The sequence below is a fragment of the Homarus americanus genome, unplaced genomic scaffold (assembly GCF_018991925.1).
Source record: "Homarus americanus isolate GMGI-L3 unplaced genomic scaffold, GMGI_Hamer_2.0 scaffold46973, whole genome shotgun sequence".
NCBI lineage: Eukaryota > Metazoa > Arthropoda > Malacostraca > Decapoda > Nephropidae > Homarus > Homarus americanus.
In genome coordinates, this window is record NW_024735516.1 from 548,260 (window position 1) to 565,230 (window position 16,971).

Genomic DNA, 16,971 nt, shown 5'->3' on the forward strand with positions numbered 1-16,971 from the left:
ATGAATACTTATTATTTTGTTTAATTATGCATAGTAAAAGTACCATTGAGATGTTCTCACCAAATCCAAATTTGTCTACAGTATATGAAAAAGGAATATAATTAAAATTTTCCTTGGAGAGCAAGACAGCCCTTGGGAGGGCCAAGCCATGTCTTAGGGGGCAAGCCAGGTCTTGGGAGGTCAACCCAGGTCACATCACATCACTCACACACAAGGGCCATTAGTTTTATTAATACGTAACATGTGGTGAAGTAGGAATAAGAGTCACTAAGGAGGATTTCCTGTACAGTTCGCAAGCCATATCCTGTTGTACAATTTAAATGTACTGTACAGTACCATAATCCAAAATGGTACAATTCTACAGGATATTAAAATTACTACACTAACAAGATTTAAAAAGACAAATACCCGTCAAGCTCTGATGTTTCAATATAACAGAGGCCGTTTGGTTCAGACGTAGAAATAAGCAGCACGTCTGCTGCCACAAATTGGTCATTCTCCATACGAATTACGTCTCCTACCACTACCTGCAATATTCACAAAATACTGTAATTCTATGTGAGAAAATAACAAATACATAGCAACAAACTGTCACAAGATATGAAAAACAACATTATATCATACAGAATATTTCAAATACCAAAACTTAAGAGAAGACACAGCACCTTACTCCAATACTCTTCAACTAGTTGGCCGTTTCTTAAAACAGATGATTTTCTCCGGTTGACTTGGCTGTCGCTCCGGTGGCGTTGCTGAGGAGATAAATATTACCAATAACAAGGAGGGAAGCCTAACATGTGTGGTAAGGTATTCCCTCAACAGTTTATTTCAAAACCTAAAACATTTAATATGGCAATATTTAAATTTAACTGAGCTATTAAAAAGATTTGTTTCTCTAATATGAAATTGCCTGGTAGCTAATGCCTGCAGGTGGTTGAGGGTCAGGCTAAAAATTACATATGGTAACTGGCTTTCCTGAAATAACTTTAGTATTGTACCTTAATAACTCAGAAAATACATATACAGTACAGTACTGTACCCTTACTACTTGATCGCTAACATTATCTGCTATAGAGACTGTAGACACAAACACAGGGGAACAAAATGAGTTATAACTCCCCAAAATGCAGACAAAAAAATAATGATTGTCAAATTCATTTGAGATCTTGTCAGGTCCACACACGGATGGATGGATGGAAGCACAAATACAAGTACTGCACTGTACAGTAATATCTCTGTTAGTCGGAACAATTGGTGCAGAGCACTTACGGGAATGAGAGATTTCCGGGTAACGAGACGACTCTCTCAAAGCCGGAAAAAAATCCCTCATCCCCGGAATTTCCAGAAAATGCATCTGATTTTCATGTCTCAAACCAAGAAAAAACTTCCCAATTCCCGGAATTTTCCAGAAAATTATGGCATCGGGAACAATTTTCCGAGAAAATTTCAATTCCGGCTATCGGAGAGTTCCGGGTTTGAGGAATTCCAGCTAACGGAGATATAACTACTGTACTGTACCGTACTATCATGCCTCTAGTATGACAAGGTACACCAAGGGAAAGTTTTTATTATTGTCTCAATGCAATACTGACAAATGTGGATTAAGTGTTATACAGTACTGTAGTGTACATGTACTGTACTTACATAATCATCATAGGCATCTTTGACTGCCGTGACTGTGAGCACCCCAATGAGGGGAACGGCTGTTGTGATGGGTGAGAGAGAAGAGATGACTGGGATGAGCTGGAGAACCAACAAACACAAGAAGTAGAAGTTTGCGAGGCGCTGGAACTGCTCGAACAAGTTGTATGGTACAAAGTTTAGTAACGTGTACTTTGACGTCTTAATGAAGTTTTTCTGAAAAGATAAGAACCAGTATAAGATGTAATACAGTACTGAACAGGAGTACACAAGGGCCTCTATCTTAGCTGATGTACAGTATAACTACAGTAAAGAGGAACATGATTAGAGTACAGTACTTGACTAATGTAACGACTGTACAACAACTGGTTCACCTGGGGAGAGAGAGAGAGAGAGAGAGAGAGGTAAGTGGCAATGAGGGGCATGGTGACGTACTGTAAGTAGGGTAAGGAAGTAGCAGTGAGGAAGCAGCATACTAGTGGTGAGGGGAGTGACCTCAACCCCCCCCCACCCCCCCCCATAAACAAAGTGGTCTCATCAAAAAAGTGTCTCTAATAGCAGCTTTAGGTGTTGAAGGTCCTCTCTCTCTCTCTCTCTCTTGGAGCGTCAATTAACTGTACTTTGTCAATAATAACTCGATGTGTGTTAAATATTTGTCCTCAACACGACTAGTAATTACTGCTAGTGACCATCCCCTTTGAACTCACTTGTACTATGTGGGTGGCTATTTGCACGCTATTAATGGTTCTTCTGTAAGGTGGTGCTGACAGGTAATGGTGGTGGTGGTGACAGGTGGTGGTGGTGACAGGTGGTTGTGGTGGTGGTGGTGACATGTGGTGGTGACAGGTGGTGGTGGTGACATGTGGTGGTGGTGGTGACATGTGGTGGTGGTGGTGACAGGTGGTGGTGGTGGTGCTGACAGGTAATGGTGGTGGTGGTGGTGACAGGTGGTGGTGGTGACATGTGGTGGTGACAGGTGGTGGTGGTGACATGTGGTGACCGGTGGTGGTGGTGGTGGTGACATGTGGTGGTGGTGACATGTGGTGGTGACAGGTGGTGGTGAGTAGTGACAGGTGAGTGGGTGGTGACAGGTGGTGGTGGTGACCAGGTGGTGGTGGTGGTGGTGACAGGTGGTGGTGACATGTGAGTGGGTGGTGACGGGTGGTGATGACGGGTGGTGGTGGTGGGTGGTGGTGGTGGTGACAGGTGGTGGTGGGTGGTGACAGGTGGTGGTGGTTGTGGTGACAGGTGGTGGTGGTTGTGGTGGCAGGTGGTGGTGGTGGTGGTGACAGGTGGTGGTGGTGACAGGTGGTGGTGGTGACAGTGGTGGTGGTGGTGACAGGTGGTGGTGGTGGTGACAGTGGTGGTGGTGACAGTGGTGGTGGTGACAGTGGTGGTGGTGGTGGTGGTGGTGGTGACAGGTGGTGGTGTGGTGACAGGTGGTGGTGGTGGTGACAGGTGGTGGTGGTGACAGTGGTGGTGGTGACGTGGTGGTGGTGTGGTGGTGACAGGGTGGGTGGTGACAGTGGTGGGTGACAGGTGGTGGTGGTGACAGGTGGTGGTGACATGTGGTGGTGGTGGTGACAGGGTGGTGGTGACAGGTGGTGGTGGTGACAGGTGGTGGTGACGGGTGGTGAAGGTGGTGGAGTGAAGGCGACGGGTGGTGAGTGAAGGCGACAGGTGAGGTGGTGGTGACAGGTGATTGTGGTAAGAGGTGGTGGAGTTAATCGGAAAGCGATGATGCTTACGTCACCAGCCGGTAAACAGATCGGTAAAGGGGTCTCTCTCTCTCTCTCTCTCTCTCTCTCTCTCTCTCTCTCTCTCTCTCTCTCTCTCTATGTAAACTTATGTATATACATATAAATACATGTAAAAACCACACACACACACAGAAAACCTGATCCATCAATAATAGGAGCTAGTGTGATATGTCAGGTCTTGAAGAGGCTGTGAGTGGCCCAGTATGTGGCCTTCTGAGTGGCCCAGAATATGGCCCTCTTGAGTGGCCCTCGGGTATTGTACTGAACTCCATAAACCACAGTGACAATGGCCCACACGCACTGTAGCTCACTGAGATATTTAAATGGCCCTTGAGTGGCCCTGGGGTATTATATTGACCCTCTGAGTGGCCCTGGGGTGTTGTACTGGCCCTCTGATTGGCCCTGGGGTATTGCACTGGCCCTCTGATTGGCCCTGGGGGTGATTTATGCCTGGCCCTCTGATTGGCCCTGGGGTATTGCATGGCCTCTGATTGGCCAGCAGGGTATTGCACTGGCCCTCTGATTGACCCTGGGGTGTGCACTGGCCCTCTGATTGACCCTGGGGTATTACTGGCCTCCTGATTGAAAGCCCTGGGGTGTTGCACTGGCCCTCTGATTGGCCTTGGGGTGTGCACTGGCCCTCCCTGATTTGACCCTGGGGTATTGCACTGGCCCTCTGGTGATTGGCCCTGGGGTGTTGCACTGGCCCTCTCATTGGCCTTGGGGTGTGCACTGGCCCTCTGATTGGCCCTGGGGTGTTGCACTGGCCCTCTGATTGGCCCTGGGGTGTTGCACTGGCCCTCTCATTGTGTGGGGTATTACTGGCCCTCTGATTGACCCTGAGGTATTGCACTGGCCCTCTGATTGGCCCTGAGGTATTGCACTGGCCCTCTGATTGACCCTGGGGGTATTGCACTGGCCCTCTGGTGATTGGCCTGGGGTGTTGCACTGGCCCTCTGATTGGCCTGGGGTATTGCACTGGCCCTCTGATTGGCCCTGGGGTGTTGCACTGGCCCTCTTGCACTGGCCCTCTGATTGGCCTTGGGGTGTTGCACTGGCCCCTCCATAAATTACAGTGTTTCTAGCTCACAGATTTCAACCCAGTGTCCCAAGGGAGGTGTAAAGACCCTCTATTATTGCAGGTATATTACAGGTATATGCAGTGGCTCTCCTCAAGATATCACCAACCTGTTGTTATTCTCTGGCCAGAAACTGTACCTGTGTTATTCATTACGTGTAAATCATTATTTTACCTGAAAGTGTCTTAAGAAATGGGAGTTAAAGAGTGTGCAAGAGATTACTGGCCACACACACACACACACACACACACACACACACACACACACACACACACACACACACACACACACACACACACACACACACACACACACACACACACACACACACACACACACACACACACACACACACTAATCGCTCTTAAGCCCCATTTCAACCATTGTAAAATAAATCTCACTTTTATACCGTAATTGTGCTGAAAATCATTGTTAATATCCCTCTTCCCTTGTCATTATATATTATTTATGATTATGTAACACCACTTAAGTCATTTGCATATTTTCACCTTATAGCTGCTGTATTTGTTAATAAACCGTGAAATCATAATCATTATTATTATTGCTGTTATGGTCATCATCATTATTAATACTACTGCTAATACTTCACGCACACACACACACACACACACACACACTCCTATCTGTTAGCAGTATCAACCGGCCACCCAGGTGAGGCCCGTCAATCTGGCCTACCAGGATATGGATTTTCAGTCTTGACACCTGGAGTACAATGTCATCGTACTCAGGGGTTTATATATCTTCATTGTACTCAAGGAAATTCCATCGTACTTTTCAGTGTTTCTCAAGTATTCCTTAGTGTTCCGCAGTGTTTCTTAAGCGTTTAGCATTGTTCAAGTGTTCTTCAATGCGTGTGTGTGCGTGTGTGTGTGTGTGTGTCCGATAGAATGTCACTTCAAAACGATAACTTTGATTGTGTAGATATGATAGTGTCGTCAGCCTCAGGAGCTTCGTGTTGTAATTACTGTTTATCTTTGTTTGCTTATTAATTCAGTGTTTGTGGGGTGTCGTCTGTATACCTGGTGATGCCCAAACCCTGCAGCATTACACCCACTACACTACACCTTACACCCACTACACTACAGCTTACACCCACTACACTACACCTTACACCCACTACACTACACCTTACACCCACTACACTACACCTTACACCTACTACACTACACCTTACACCTACTACACTACACCTTACACCCACTACACTACACCTTACACCCACTACACCTTACACCCACTACACTACACCTTACACCAACTACACTACAGCTTACACCCACTACACTACACCTTACACCCACTACACTACACCTTACACCAACTACACTACAGCTTACACCCACTACACTACACCTTACACCTGCTACACTACACCTTACACCTACTACACACACATACACCCCACACTACCTTACACCCACTACCTTGCACCCCACTACACTACACCAGCACACTACAGCTTACACCCACTACACTACAGCTGACACCATTACACTACACCTTACACCACTACACTACAGCCCACCACCTACACCTTACACCCACTACTACACCTTACACCACTACACACATACACACCTACTACACACCTTACACCCACTACACTACACCTTACACCCACTACACACCTTACACCCACTACACACACCCACTACCTTACACCCACTACACTACACCTTACACCCCACTACACCACACCTTACACCCACTACACTACACCTTACACCACTACACACCTTACACCCACTACACTACACCTTACACCCACTACACTACAGCTTACACCCACTACACTACACCTTACACCCACTACACTACAGCTGACACCCATTACACTACACCTTACACCCACTACACTACACCCACTACAGCTGACACTCGCCAACACTTTTATTATACTGTGTCTTGAGGGGTTAAGTCATCATACTCATGGGGTTAAATCATCATACTTACGGGGTTAAGTCATGATGGCTGTCGCTACACAATAACAAAAGACCGATGACGTCATAAGGCCAATTTACCACAACCAAATGAGTGATTTGAGAATTACGGGTCTGAATTATTGGCAATTATGTTGTTTTCATATCTAGGGCTGTACCGAAGGGGGGAAGAGGTTACCCCCCCCCCCCCCTTGAGCAATAACATATACTCCCGCATCTCCCAACACACTCCAGGTTGTAGATTCCACGAAGCTCCTCGGCGTCACCATAGACAACAAACTAAATTGGAAACCACACGTCAGTGAAGTTGTCAAATCCTCCAGTTTCCGTCTCCACCTCCTCCGCCGACTCAAGTCCCTCGGAGTTCCTGCACACGAGCTCCTCAGTGTTAACACAACATTCATACTTCCCAAGCTCACCTATACCTCCCCTACCTGGTCTTCCTCCCTAAATGCCACACAACGTAAACACCTAGAAAAATTGCAAAAGAGGGCATGCAAGATTATTCTCTCCCCTTCCTACTCCACATATCAAGAAGCGCTCAACACACTGACCCTTTCGACTCTCACTGACCACACTGACCATCACCACGACACCGGCTCCTACTACCACCTGAGATCCCTAGCCCGAGAATTGCTGTTCGACACCACAACCACATCCAGCCCATACGTGCACGAACTGATCGCTATAAGAACAGCCCAGTCCCAACCATTGTAAAAATTATCAATAACTTGTAATAAACCAGTGTATTCACTCCCAGTAAATACCACTTCTTGCACTGTCACTATGTTGAAATGCCCTGTAGTTTGAGCTTTTCCCCATCTAGTTATTATATATCTTATTTGTATCACTTATGTTACTTGTATATTATTTGTAATTCGAAACCCATTCACCAAATATGTAACTGTATATTTTCAGCCTTCTGGCCGCCAAGCTCTTTCAATAAACCGTTAATTATTATTATTACTATTACTCCCCTACAAGACGTCTCATAGGTTAGGTTAGGTTAAGTTCTGCCATTGCATCACGTTACAATTCCATGATATAATTTAAGCATTAACCCTATACAGATTTACAAGCTGGCCGATTTAATGTGGCTACAGACAATGTGGTAAGTGTTAGTATATAGAGGATAACCACATTTATCCCAGTTCTCCATGATATATACTGCAAAAATCTGGAACTCCGCTTTAATAACACACACACACACACACACACACACACACTGGAACAAGTCTTTTTAAAACACCAATGAACATAATGAGAGAGAGAAAACAGGAAATAATTATAACATTGTGGAAAAGACATATATATTTTTAGAGACATTTTGGAAAAACATTTTACCATCAGCTACAGCTCAACTAACTTCCCAGAGAAATGATTTGGTTTGGGGTGACGTGCGTAGGAGCTGAACCCCTTACACGTGGTATTCCTACACACACGGTATTCCTACACACACGGTATTCCTACACACATGGTATTCCTACACACATGGTATTCCTACACACATGGTATTCCTACACACATGGTATTCCTACACACATGGTATTCCTGGCCTACAGATACATGACGACAATTGTTTTCAGGTTTGGTTTTTAAGGTAGTATTGTGGTAGAGATGTGGAAGTGCTGTGCCAGAGATGTGATAGAGATGTGGTATAGTGTGGTGGTAGAGATGTTATAGTGTGTGGTAGAGATGTGAAGTGCTGTGCCAGAGATGTATAGAGATGTGGTATAGTGTGGTGGTAGAGATGTGACTGTGCCAGAGATGTGATAGAGATGTGGTCATTGTCACCAGAGTAACAAGAGCCAGACTACCTAACGTCATCAACACACCATTATTAAATATTAAATGTGACCCATTATTATCACCGACCCCCCAACCTCCCTCACCCCCCAACCTCCTCACCCCAACCTCCTTCACCCCCTCCATCTACATTAAGGTCAGGTCGCCTTAATAAATAGCTACTTCAATACAAACTAACTTGTATTGGTTTCAAATAACACGACACATCCCTCCACCCACAACACGACATCCCTCCACCCCTCACGACACATCCTCCACCCACAACACGACACATCCTCCATCCACAACACGACACATCCTCCACCCACAACACACACATCCCTCCACCCACAACGACACATCCCTCCACCCACAACACATCCCTCCACCCACAACACGACACATCCCTCCACCCACAACACGACATCCCTCCACCCACAACACGACACATCCCTCCACCCACAACGACACATCCTCCACCCACAACACGACACATCCTCCACCCACAACACGACACATCCTCCACCCACGACACGACACATCCTCCACCCACAACACGACACATCCCTCCACCCACAACACGACATCCTCCGCCCGACACGTAGTCAAGGTGTGTATGTAACTCGGTTCAGCATACACTCATCACGTGGGAATTACTGTACCTGTACCTTCATAGCTACAGCTGTAACCGTACCTCTATATAACGGACTTTATGGAAAGAAGTCCGTTATATCAGGTACGTTAGATGTAACCCTATATAACGGATTATATGGAGAATTGATGATACCTCCCCCCCTTGTGGTATAGCACCTACACACACACACACACGAACATGAATAAATAAAAAGAAACTACTTCCAACATAGCGAACATGACGTCAGAAGAGCCGGTCACTCATCCCCATTTTAAGAGGTAAATTACTATTATGGCTTCTTGGGCGTCATACTAGAGAAAAAATGGTTTTACACTATTATAGGCTAAGTCATGGAGGAGGAGGAAGAAGTGATGGATGAGGAAAAAGAAAAGGGGAGATGGGGAGGAAGAGGAATGTGGAGGAGGAGAATGTGGAAAGAGAGAGAGGAATGTGGAGGAGGAGGAAAGGAATGGGAGAAGAGGGGAGGGAGGAGGAGGAGGAGGAATGTGGAGAAAGAGGAAGGAATGTGGAGGAGGAGGAGAGGAATGTGAAAGGAGAGAGAGAATGTGGAGGAGGAGGAGAGGAATGTGGAGAAGAGGAGGAATGTGGAGGAGGAGGAGGAGAGGAATGTGGAGAAAGAGGAGAGAGATATGGAGGGAGGAGGAGAGGAATGTGGAGAAAGAGGAGAGGAATGTGGAGGAGGAGGAGGGAGAGGAATGTGGAGAAAGAGGAGAGAATGTGGAGAAGAGGAGAGGAATGTGGATGGAGGAGGGAGAGATGTGGAGAAAGGGAGAGGAATGTGGAGAGAGGAGAGGAATGTGGAGAAAGGAGAGGAATGTGGAGAAAGAGGAGAGGAATGTGGAGAAGGAGAGGAATGTGGAGGAGGAGGAGAGGAATGTGAGAGAGGAATGTGGAGGAGGAGGAGAGCCCAGGTAATCTCCATCATCTTACATTATTGATACATAAATAGTAAGAAGGTTGACTCAAAGCGACAGCTACCTCTCCCTGGCACTCCCCCACATGGCATCTCCCTGGCACTCCCCCACCCATGGCATCTCCTGGCCTCCCCCACCATGCATCCCCTGGCACTACATGGCCTTCCCACCCATGGCATCTCCCTGGCACTCCTACCCATGCCTGGCACTATATGGCACTCCCCCACCCATGGCATCTCCCTGGCACTCCCCCACCCTTGCCCGGCACTCCCCACCCATGGCATCTCCCTGGCACTCCCAGGCATCTCCTGCTCCCCACCCATGCCGGCCTCCCCACCTGGCATCTCCTGGCCTCCCCACCCATGCCTCCTTGCACCCCCCCCATGGCATCTCCTGGCACTCCCACCCATGCCTGGCACTATAGCACTCCCCACCCATGGCATCTCCTGGCACTCCCCTACCCATGCCTGGCACTATAGCACTCCCCACCCATGGCATCTCCCTGGCACTCCCTACCCATGCCTGGCACTATGGCACTCCCCACCCATAGCATCTCCCTGGCACTCCCCTACCCATGCCTGGCACTTGCCTCCCCACCATGGCATCTCCTGGCACTCCCTCCACCATGCCTGGCATTACATGCTCCCCCACCCATGGCATCTCCCTGGCACCTCCCCACCCATGCCTGGCACTATATGGCACTCCCCACCCATGGCATCTCCCTGGCACTCCCCACCCATGCCTGGCACTATGGCACTCCCCCACCCATGGCATCTCCCCGGCACCTCCCACCCATGCCTGGCACTATATGGCACTCCCCACCCATGGCATCTCCTGGCACTCTCCTACCCATGCCTGCACCATGGCACTCCCCCACCCATGGCATCCCCTGCACCCTCCACCCATGCCTGGCACTATATGGTCCCCCACCCATGGCATCTCCCTGGCACTCTCCCTACCCATGCCTGGCACTATATGGCACCCCCACCCATGGCATCTCCCTGGCACTCCTCCCTACCCATGCCTGGCACTATATGGCACCCCCACCATGGATCTCCTGGCACTCCCCACCCATGGCATCTCCCGCACGCCCCCATGGCATCTCCCTGGCCTCCACCCATGGCATCTCCTGGCACTCCCCACCCATGGCATCTCCTGGCACTACATGGCACTCCCCACCCATGGCATCTCCCTGGCACCCCCCACCCATGGCATCTCCTCACTCCTCCTACCCATGCCTGGCACTATATGGCACTCCCCACCCATGGCATCTCCCTGGCACCTCCTACCCATGCCTGGCACCATATGGCACTCCCCACCCATGGCATCTCCCTGGCACCTCCCTACCATGCCTGGCACTATATGGCACTCCCCACCCATGGCATCTCCCTGGCACTACTCCTACCCATGCCTGGCACCATATGGCACCCCCACCCATGGCATCTCCCTGGCACTCCTCCCTACCCATGCCTGCACTATATGGCTCCCCCACCCATGGGATTCCCTGGCACCCCCACCCATGGCATCTCCCTGCACCACATGGCACTGCCCATGGCATCTCCCCACCCCCCACCCATGGCATCTCCTGGCACTCCCCACCCATGGCATCTCCCTGGCACTACATGGCACTCCCCCACCCATGGCATCTCCCTGGCACTCCCCACCCATGCATCTCTCACACTCTACCCATGCCTGGCACTACATGGCACTCCCCCACCATAGCATCCCAACACTCCCCCACCCATGGCATCCCCTAACACTCCACCCATGCATCCCCTGACACTCAACCATCCATGGCATCCCCTGGCACTCCCCCACCCATAGCAACCCCTGACATGCCCACATCCCTAGCATTCCCCATGACACTTCCCCACCCATGGCACCTTTGGCACTTCCCCACCCATCATCCCTTGCACTATATGACACTCCCCAGGCACCAAGTGACACACGGTATCGACCCGCTGTCAGCCACTACTGTTAGTTACTACGTGAACAAGACGACGTCACTACAGACACTTGTAAAGAGCTACTACTCCCTAACCTACCCCTGCACTAACCTACCCTACACTAACCTACCCTACTCTAACCTACCTTCCTTAACCTACCCTACACTAACCTACCTTTCCAACCTACCCTAACACTAACCTACCCTACTCTAACCCACCTTCCTTAACCCACCCTACACCAACCTACCTTCCTTAACCTACCCTACACTAACCTACCTTTCCTTAACCTACCCTACTCTAACCTACCTCCTAACTCCCCCACACTAACCTACCTTTCCTAACCCACCCTACACTAACCTACCTTTCCTTAACCTACCCTACACTAACCTACCCTACTCTAACCTACCTTTCCTTAACCCACCCTACACTAACCTACCTTCCTTAACCAACCTACTCTAACCTACCTTCCTCAACCTACCCTACACTAACCCACCCTCCTAACCCACCCTACACCAACCTACCTTCCTAACCCACCCTACACTAACCTACCTCACTTAACCCACCCTTAACCACACCCTACACTAACCTACCTTTCCTTAACCTCCTACACTAACCCCTACTCTAACCACCCAACCCCACCAACCACCCAACACCCTACCTCCTACCTTCAACCTCCTACTAACCACCCTACACTAACCACCTTTCTTTAACCTACCCTAAACTAACCCACCTTTCCTTAACCTACCCTACACTGACCTACCTTTCCTTAACCTACCCACACTAACCTACCTTCTAACCACCCTACACTAACCTACCTTTCTTTAACCTACCCTACACTAACCTACCTTTCCCCAACCTACCCTCCACTAACCTACCTTTCCTTAACCTACCTTACACTGACCTACCTTTCCTTAACCTACCCTACACTAACCTACCTTTCCTTAACCTACCCACTAACCTACCTTCCCTACACTAACCTACCCTACACACTCCCTACACTAACCTACCCACTAACCTACCCCCTAACCACCCTACACTAACCTACCTTCCTAACCTACCCTACACTAACCCACCTTTCCTTAACCTACCTACACTAACCTACCTTTCTTAACCTACCTACACTAACCTACCTTCCTAACCACCCACAAACACCCACCTACCACCCAACCTGCCCACACTAACCTACCTCAACCCACCAACCTACCAACTACACTAACCTACCTTTCCTTAACCTACCCTACACTAACACTTTCCTTAACCTACCCTACACTAACTCACCTTTCCTTAACCTACCCTACACTAACCTACCTTTCCTTAACCTACCCTACACTAACCTACCTTTCCTTAACCTACCCTACTCTAACCTACTTTTCCTTAACCTACCCTACACTAACCTACGTATCAATAACTCCCACATGGTCCTTATGCCCTTCTACCACGATAACATAATGCCCTACTTATAAGCCAAATAACAAAAGATTAATAAAATTATTATCTTATTTTCACTCATCACGTCAACACTTATGGTAGTAATTATAAATAACATCAAGTAGAGGATTATTTTCACAGTGAGTTATAAGAAGTTTTAGGTATTTATACTTTAGTGAAAATAATAAAATAGTGACGTTTATAAGTGGACACACACACACGCACGCACGCACACACACACACACACGCACGCACGCACACACACACACGCACGCACGCACACACACACACAGTTCAAATGACGAGGAAAACATTGTATTATTGAGTTTAACAGCAGAAACATGCAAAGGTCAGCGGATATGAACACTGAACAATGGTGCATGGAACAGTAAAGAACAGTGAACAAAGGAACAATGAGTAAGAAACTAAACAACGAATAAGGATCAGTGAACAAAGAAAATGAACAAGGAACAGCACTTGAACAATGAGCAAAGAACAATGAACAATGGAACAGTGAACAAAGAAACAAGGAACAGTGAACAAAGGAACAAGGAACAGTGAACAAAAGAACAGTGAAAAATGAGCAAGGAAGTGAACAGAGAACAGTGAACAATGGAAAAAGGAACAGTGACCAAAGGAACAAGTGAACAACGAATAAGGAACAGTTAACAAAGAACACTGAACAAGGAACTGAACAATGAGCAAGGAAGTGAACAACGAATAAGGAACAGTGAACAAATGAACAAGGTACTCACAGCATAGTTGAACTGTGCGTTGAACTCAGGATTATTGGCCATGATCCGACGCTCAGTCTCTGCAGGGGGGGAGGAGGAAACATACCTGGTGATTACCTGTCATCTTATTATTATTGATATTATAATTATTATACTGTATATACCTTAACTTACCACGACCCCACCATCATACCAAGACCCCATCATCATACCAAGACCCCATCATCATACCACGACCCCATCATCATACCACGACCCCACCATCATACCAAGACCCCATCATACACGACCCCATCATCATACCGCCCACATCATACAACCATCATCCCCACACCATCATCATACCACGACCCCATCATCATAACACGACCCCATCATCATACCAGACCCACCATCATACCACGACCCCACCATCATACCAAGACCCCACCATCATACCAAGACCCCATCATCATACCAAGACCCCATCATCATACCACGACCCCATCATCATACCACGACCCCATCATCATACCACGACCCCATCATCATACCACGACCCCATCATCATACCACGACCCCATCATCATAACACGAACCCATCATCATACCACGACCCCATCATCATACCACGACCCCACCATCATACCACGACCCCATCATCATAACACGACCCCATCATCATACCACGACCCCATCATCAGTTCTGGTGCCCTTATTATAAAGTGGATATCAATTCACTGGAGTCGGTGCAGCGAAGAATGACGAAAATGATTCCGGGACTTAGAAACCTTCCATATCAGGATAGGTTAAAGAAACTAAACTTGCATTCCCTAGAAAAACGAAGAGTGCGGGGAGATATGATAGAAGTATTTAAGTGGGTGAAAAGGAATCAATAAAGGGGATAGAGATAATGTTCTTATAATATCCGAGCAGGATAGGACTCGAAGCAACGGATTTAAGTTGGATAAGTTTAGGTTTAGGAGGGAGATAGGAAGAAACTGGTTCATAAATAGGGTGGTGGACGAGTGGAACAAGCTTAGCAACTTTGTAGTAAGTGCTGGAACTCTGGAAAGTTTTAAAAGGAGGCTGGATAGATTAATGGATGATAGAGAGTGGTTGTAACTCTCGACAGGAGCTGACATGCACAGGCCAACCGGCCTATTGCAGATTCCTCATTTTCTTATGTTCTTATCATACTACGACCCCACCATCATTCTACGACCCCATCATCATACCACGACCCCACCATCATTCTACGAACCCATCATCATACCACGACCCCACCTTACCAACTAAACTTTACCAGTAACTCTCCTTCGCAAAAATTTTAACAATTACAAACCGGAAGAAAAAAAACACGGAAAAAAGCGAAACAAACACACAGACGAATGCTTTACTAACGTGACTGTGTTTGTGGTGAGTCAAGGTCACTGTTCACTCCTATGTTAGCCTGAACAGTGAACAAGAACCCAAACATGAAGAACATTACTAACACTACCACGTTAATGCGGTTTACAAGTGTGATGTGTTCATTTGAGTACGAGAAGGTACTCTAGAGGGGGTTTAAGACATTGTACGCAAGGGGGTAAGTCGTCTTCACACACACACACACACACACACACACACACACACACACACACACACACACACACACACACACACACACACACACACACACACACACACACACACACACACACACACACACACACACACACACACACGCGAGCGCGGAAATGCCAGGAAATGACAAAAGTCGATCAAGGAAAAATGCTTTATGAAGAGAAATACAACATCACGTGTGTGTTGTGTGGTGCTCCAGGTCACCTCCTTACAAATGAAGTGAAGTGACCTGACCTGACCTGACCTAACCTAACCCACCAGTCGTATAATTGCACCTGGCGTGACTAGTGGCACCGTCTACCTGGTGAAACTACTAATCAAGGTGCCTCCTTGTCTTTGCATTACTCACGCCAATCTTCATAGTTATACTGTGTACTTCTGTCTCACTTGCTTTACCTTAAATTAACCTAAAATATCCTTAAATTAATCGAAAATATCCTTAAATTAATCTAAAGTATCCTTAAGTTAACCTAAAATATCCTTAAGTTAACCTAAAATATCCTTAAGTTAACCTAAAATATCCTTAAATTAACCTAAAATATCCTTAAATTTACCTAAAATATCCTTAAATTAACCTAAAATATCCTTAAATTAACCTAAAATACCCTTAAATTAACCTAAAATATCCTTAAATTAACCTAAAATACCCTTCAATTAACCTAAAATATCCTTAAATTAACTTAAAATATTCATAACTTAACATAATGTAACTAAACATGAATAAGATACAAAACATATATACATACATAAACATACATAGTTCACATACATACATACATACACTCGCTCACGCATACACACACACACACCTACATGCGTACATAATCAAATATGCACGTACATATAAAACACACACACACACACACACACACAGTCTTGGGGTATACTATAATGACCTGCTTACGTCTACTGTTGTTGTTTTTTCATACAGCTCATCGGCCATTATAACACGCTCGCCTTCACCATCCCCGACACTACGGCTCTACTACCACCTGAGATCCCCTTGTCCGAGGTGCTGTTCGACACCTGGCCACGGCATCCAGCCCATACATTACTGCAGGCAGTCTCGCTATAAGAACAGCCCAGTCCCAACCATTGTAAAATTATCAATAACCTTAATAAATCAGTGTATTCACTCTGATAAACACTGCTCTAATCACTATGTTGAAATGAACTGTAATTTGAGCTTTTTCCCCCATCTAGGTTATTATATATCTTATTTACATGTCCTTATATTATATATATATTACAACAATTCGTAACCCATTCCCCAAATATGTAACTGTATATTTTCAGCCTTATAGCCCTTAAACTCTTTCAATAAACCGTTAGTATTATTATTATTACATACTGTATACACACATAAGACATACACTCGCTCACGCATACACACACACACCTACATGCGTACATAATCAAATATGCACGTACATAAATAAACCTACAAACTTACTTACATACAA

At 46.8% G+C, this 16,971-nt stretch overlaps 1 protein-coding gene across 7 annotated transcripts in view; it reads right to left on the bottom strand.

The window, feature by feature from the left end:
- The window catches only part of LOC121871254 (phospholipid-transporting ATPase ID-like), a 179,389-nt gene that overhangs the window by 54,167 nt on the left and 108,251 nt on the right, over positions 1 to 16,971 (bottom strand). For all 7 annotated transcript variants that reach the window (XM_042373466.1, XM_042373465.1, XM_042373463.1 and 4 more), the window contains 4 exons: positions 13,925 to 13,983; positions 1,645 to 1,857; positions 666 to 752; positions 409 to 527 (listed from right to left, as the gene is read on the bottom strand). In XM_042373466.1, coding sequence (XP_042229400.1) covers positions 409 to 527; positions 666 to 752; positions 1,645 to 1,857; positions 13,925 to 13,983 — 478 coding nt within the window. The remainder of the gene's footprint in view (positions 1 to 408; positions 528 to 665; positions 753 to 1,644; positions 1,858 to 13,924; positions 13,984 to 16,971) is intronic.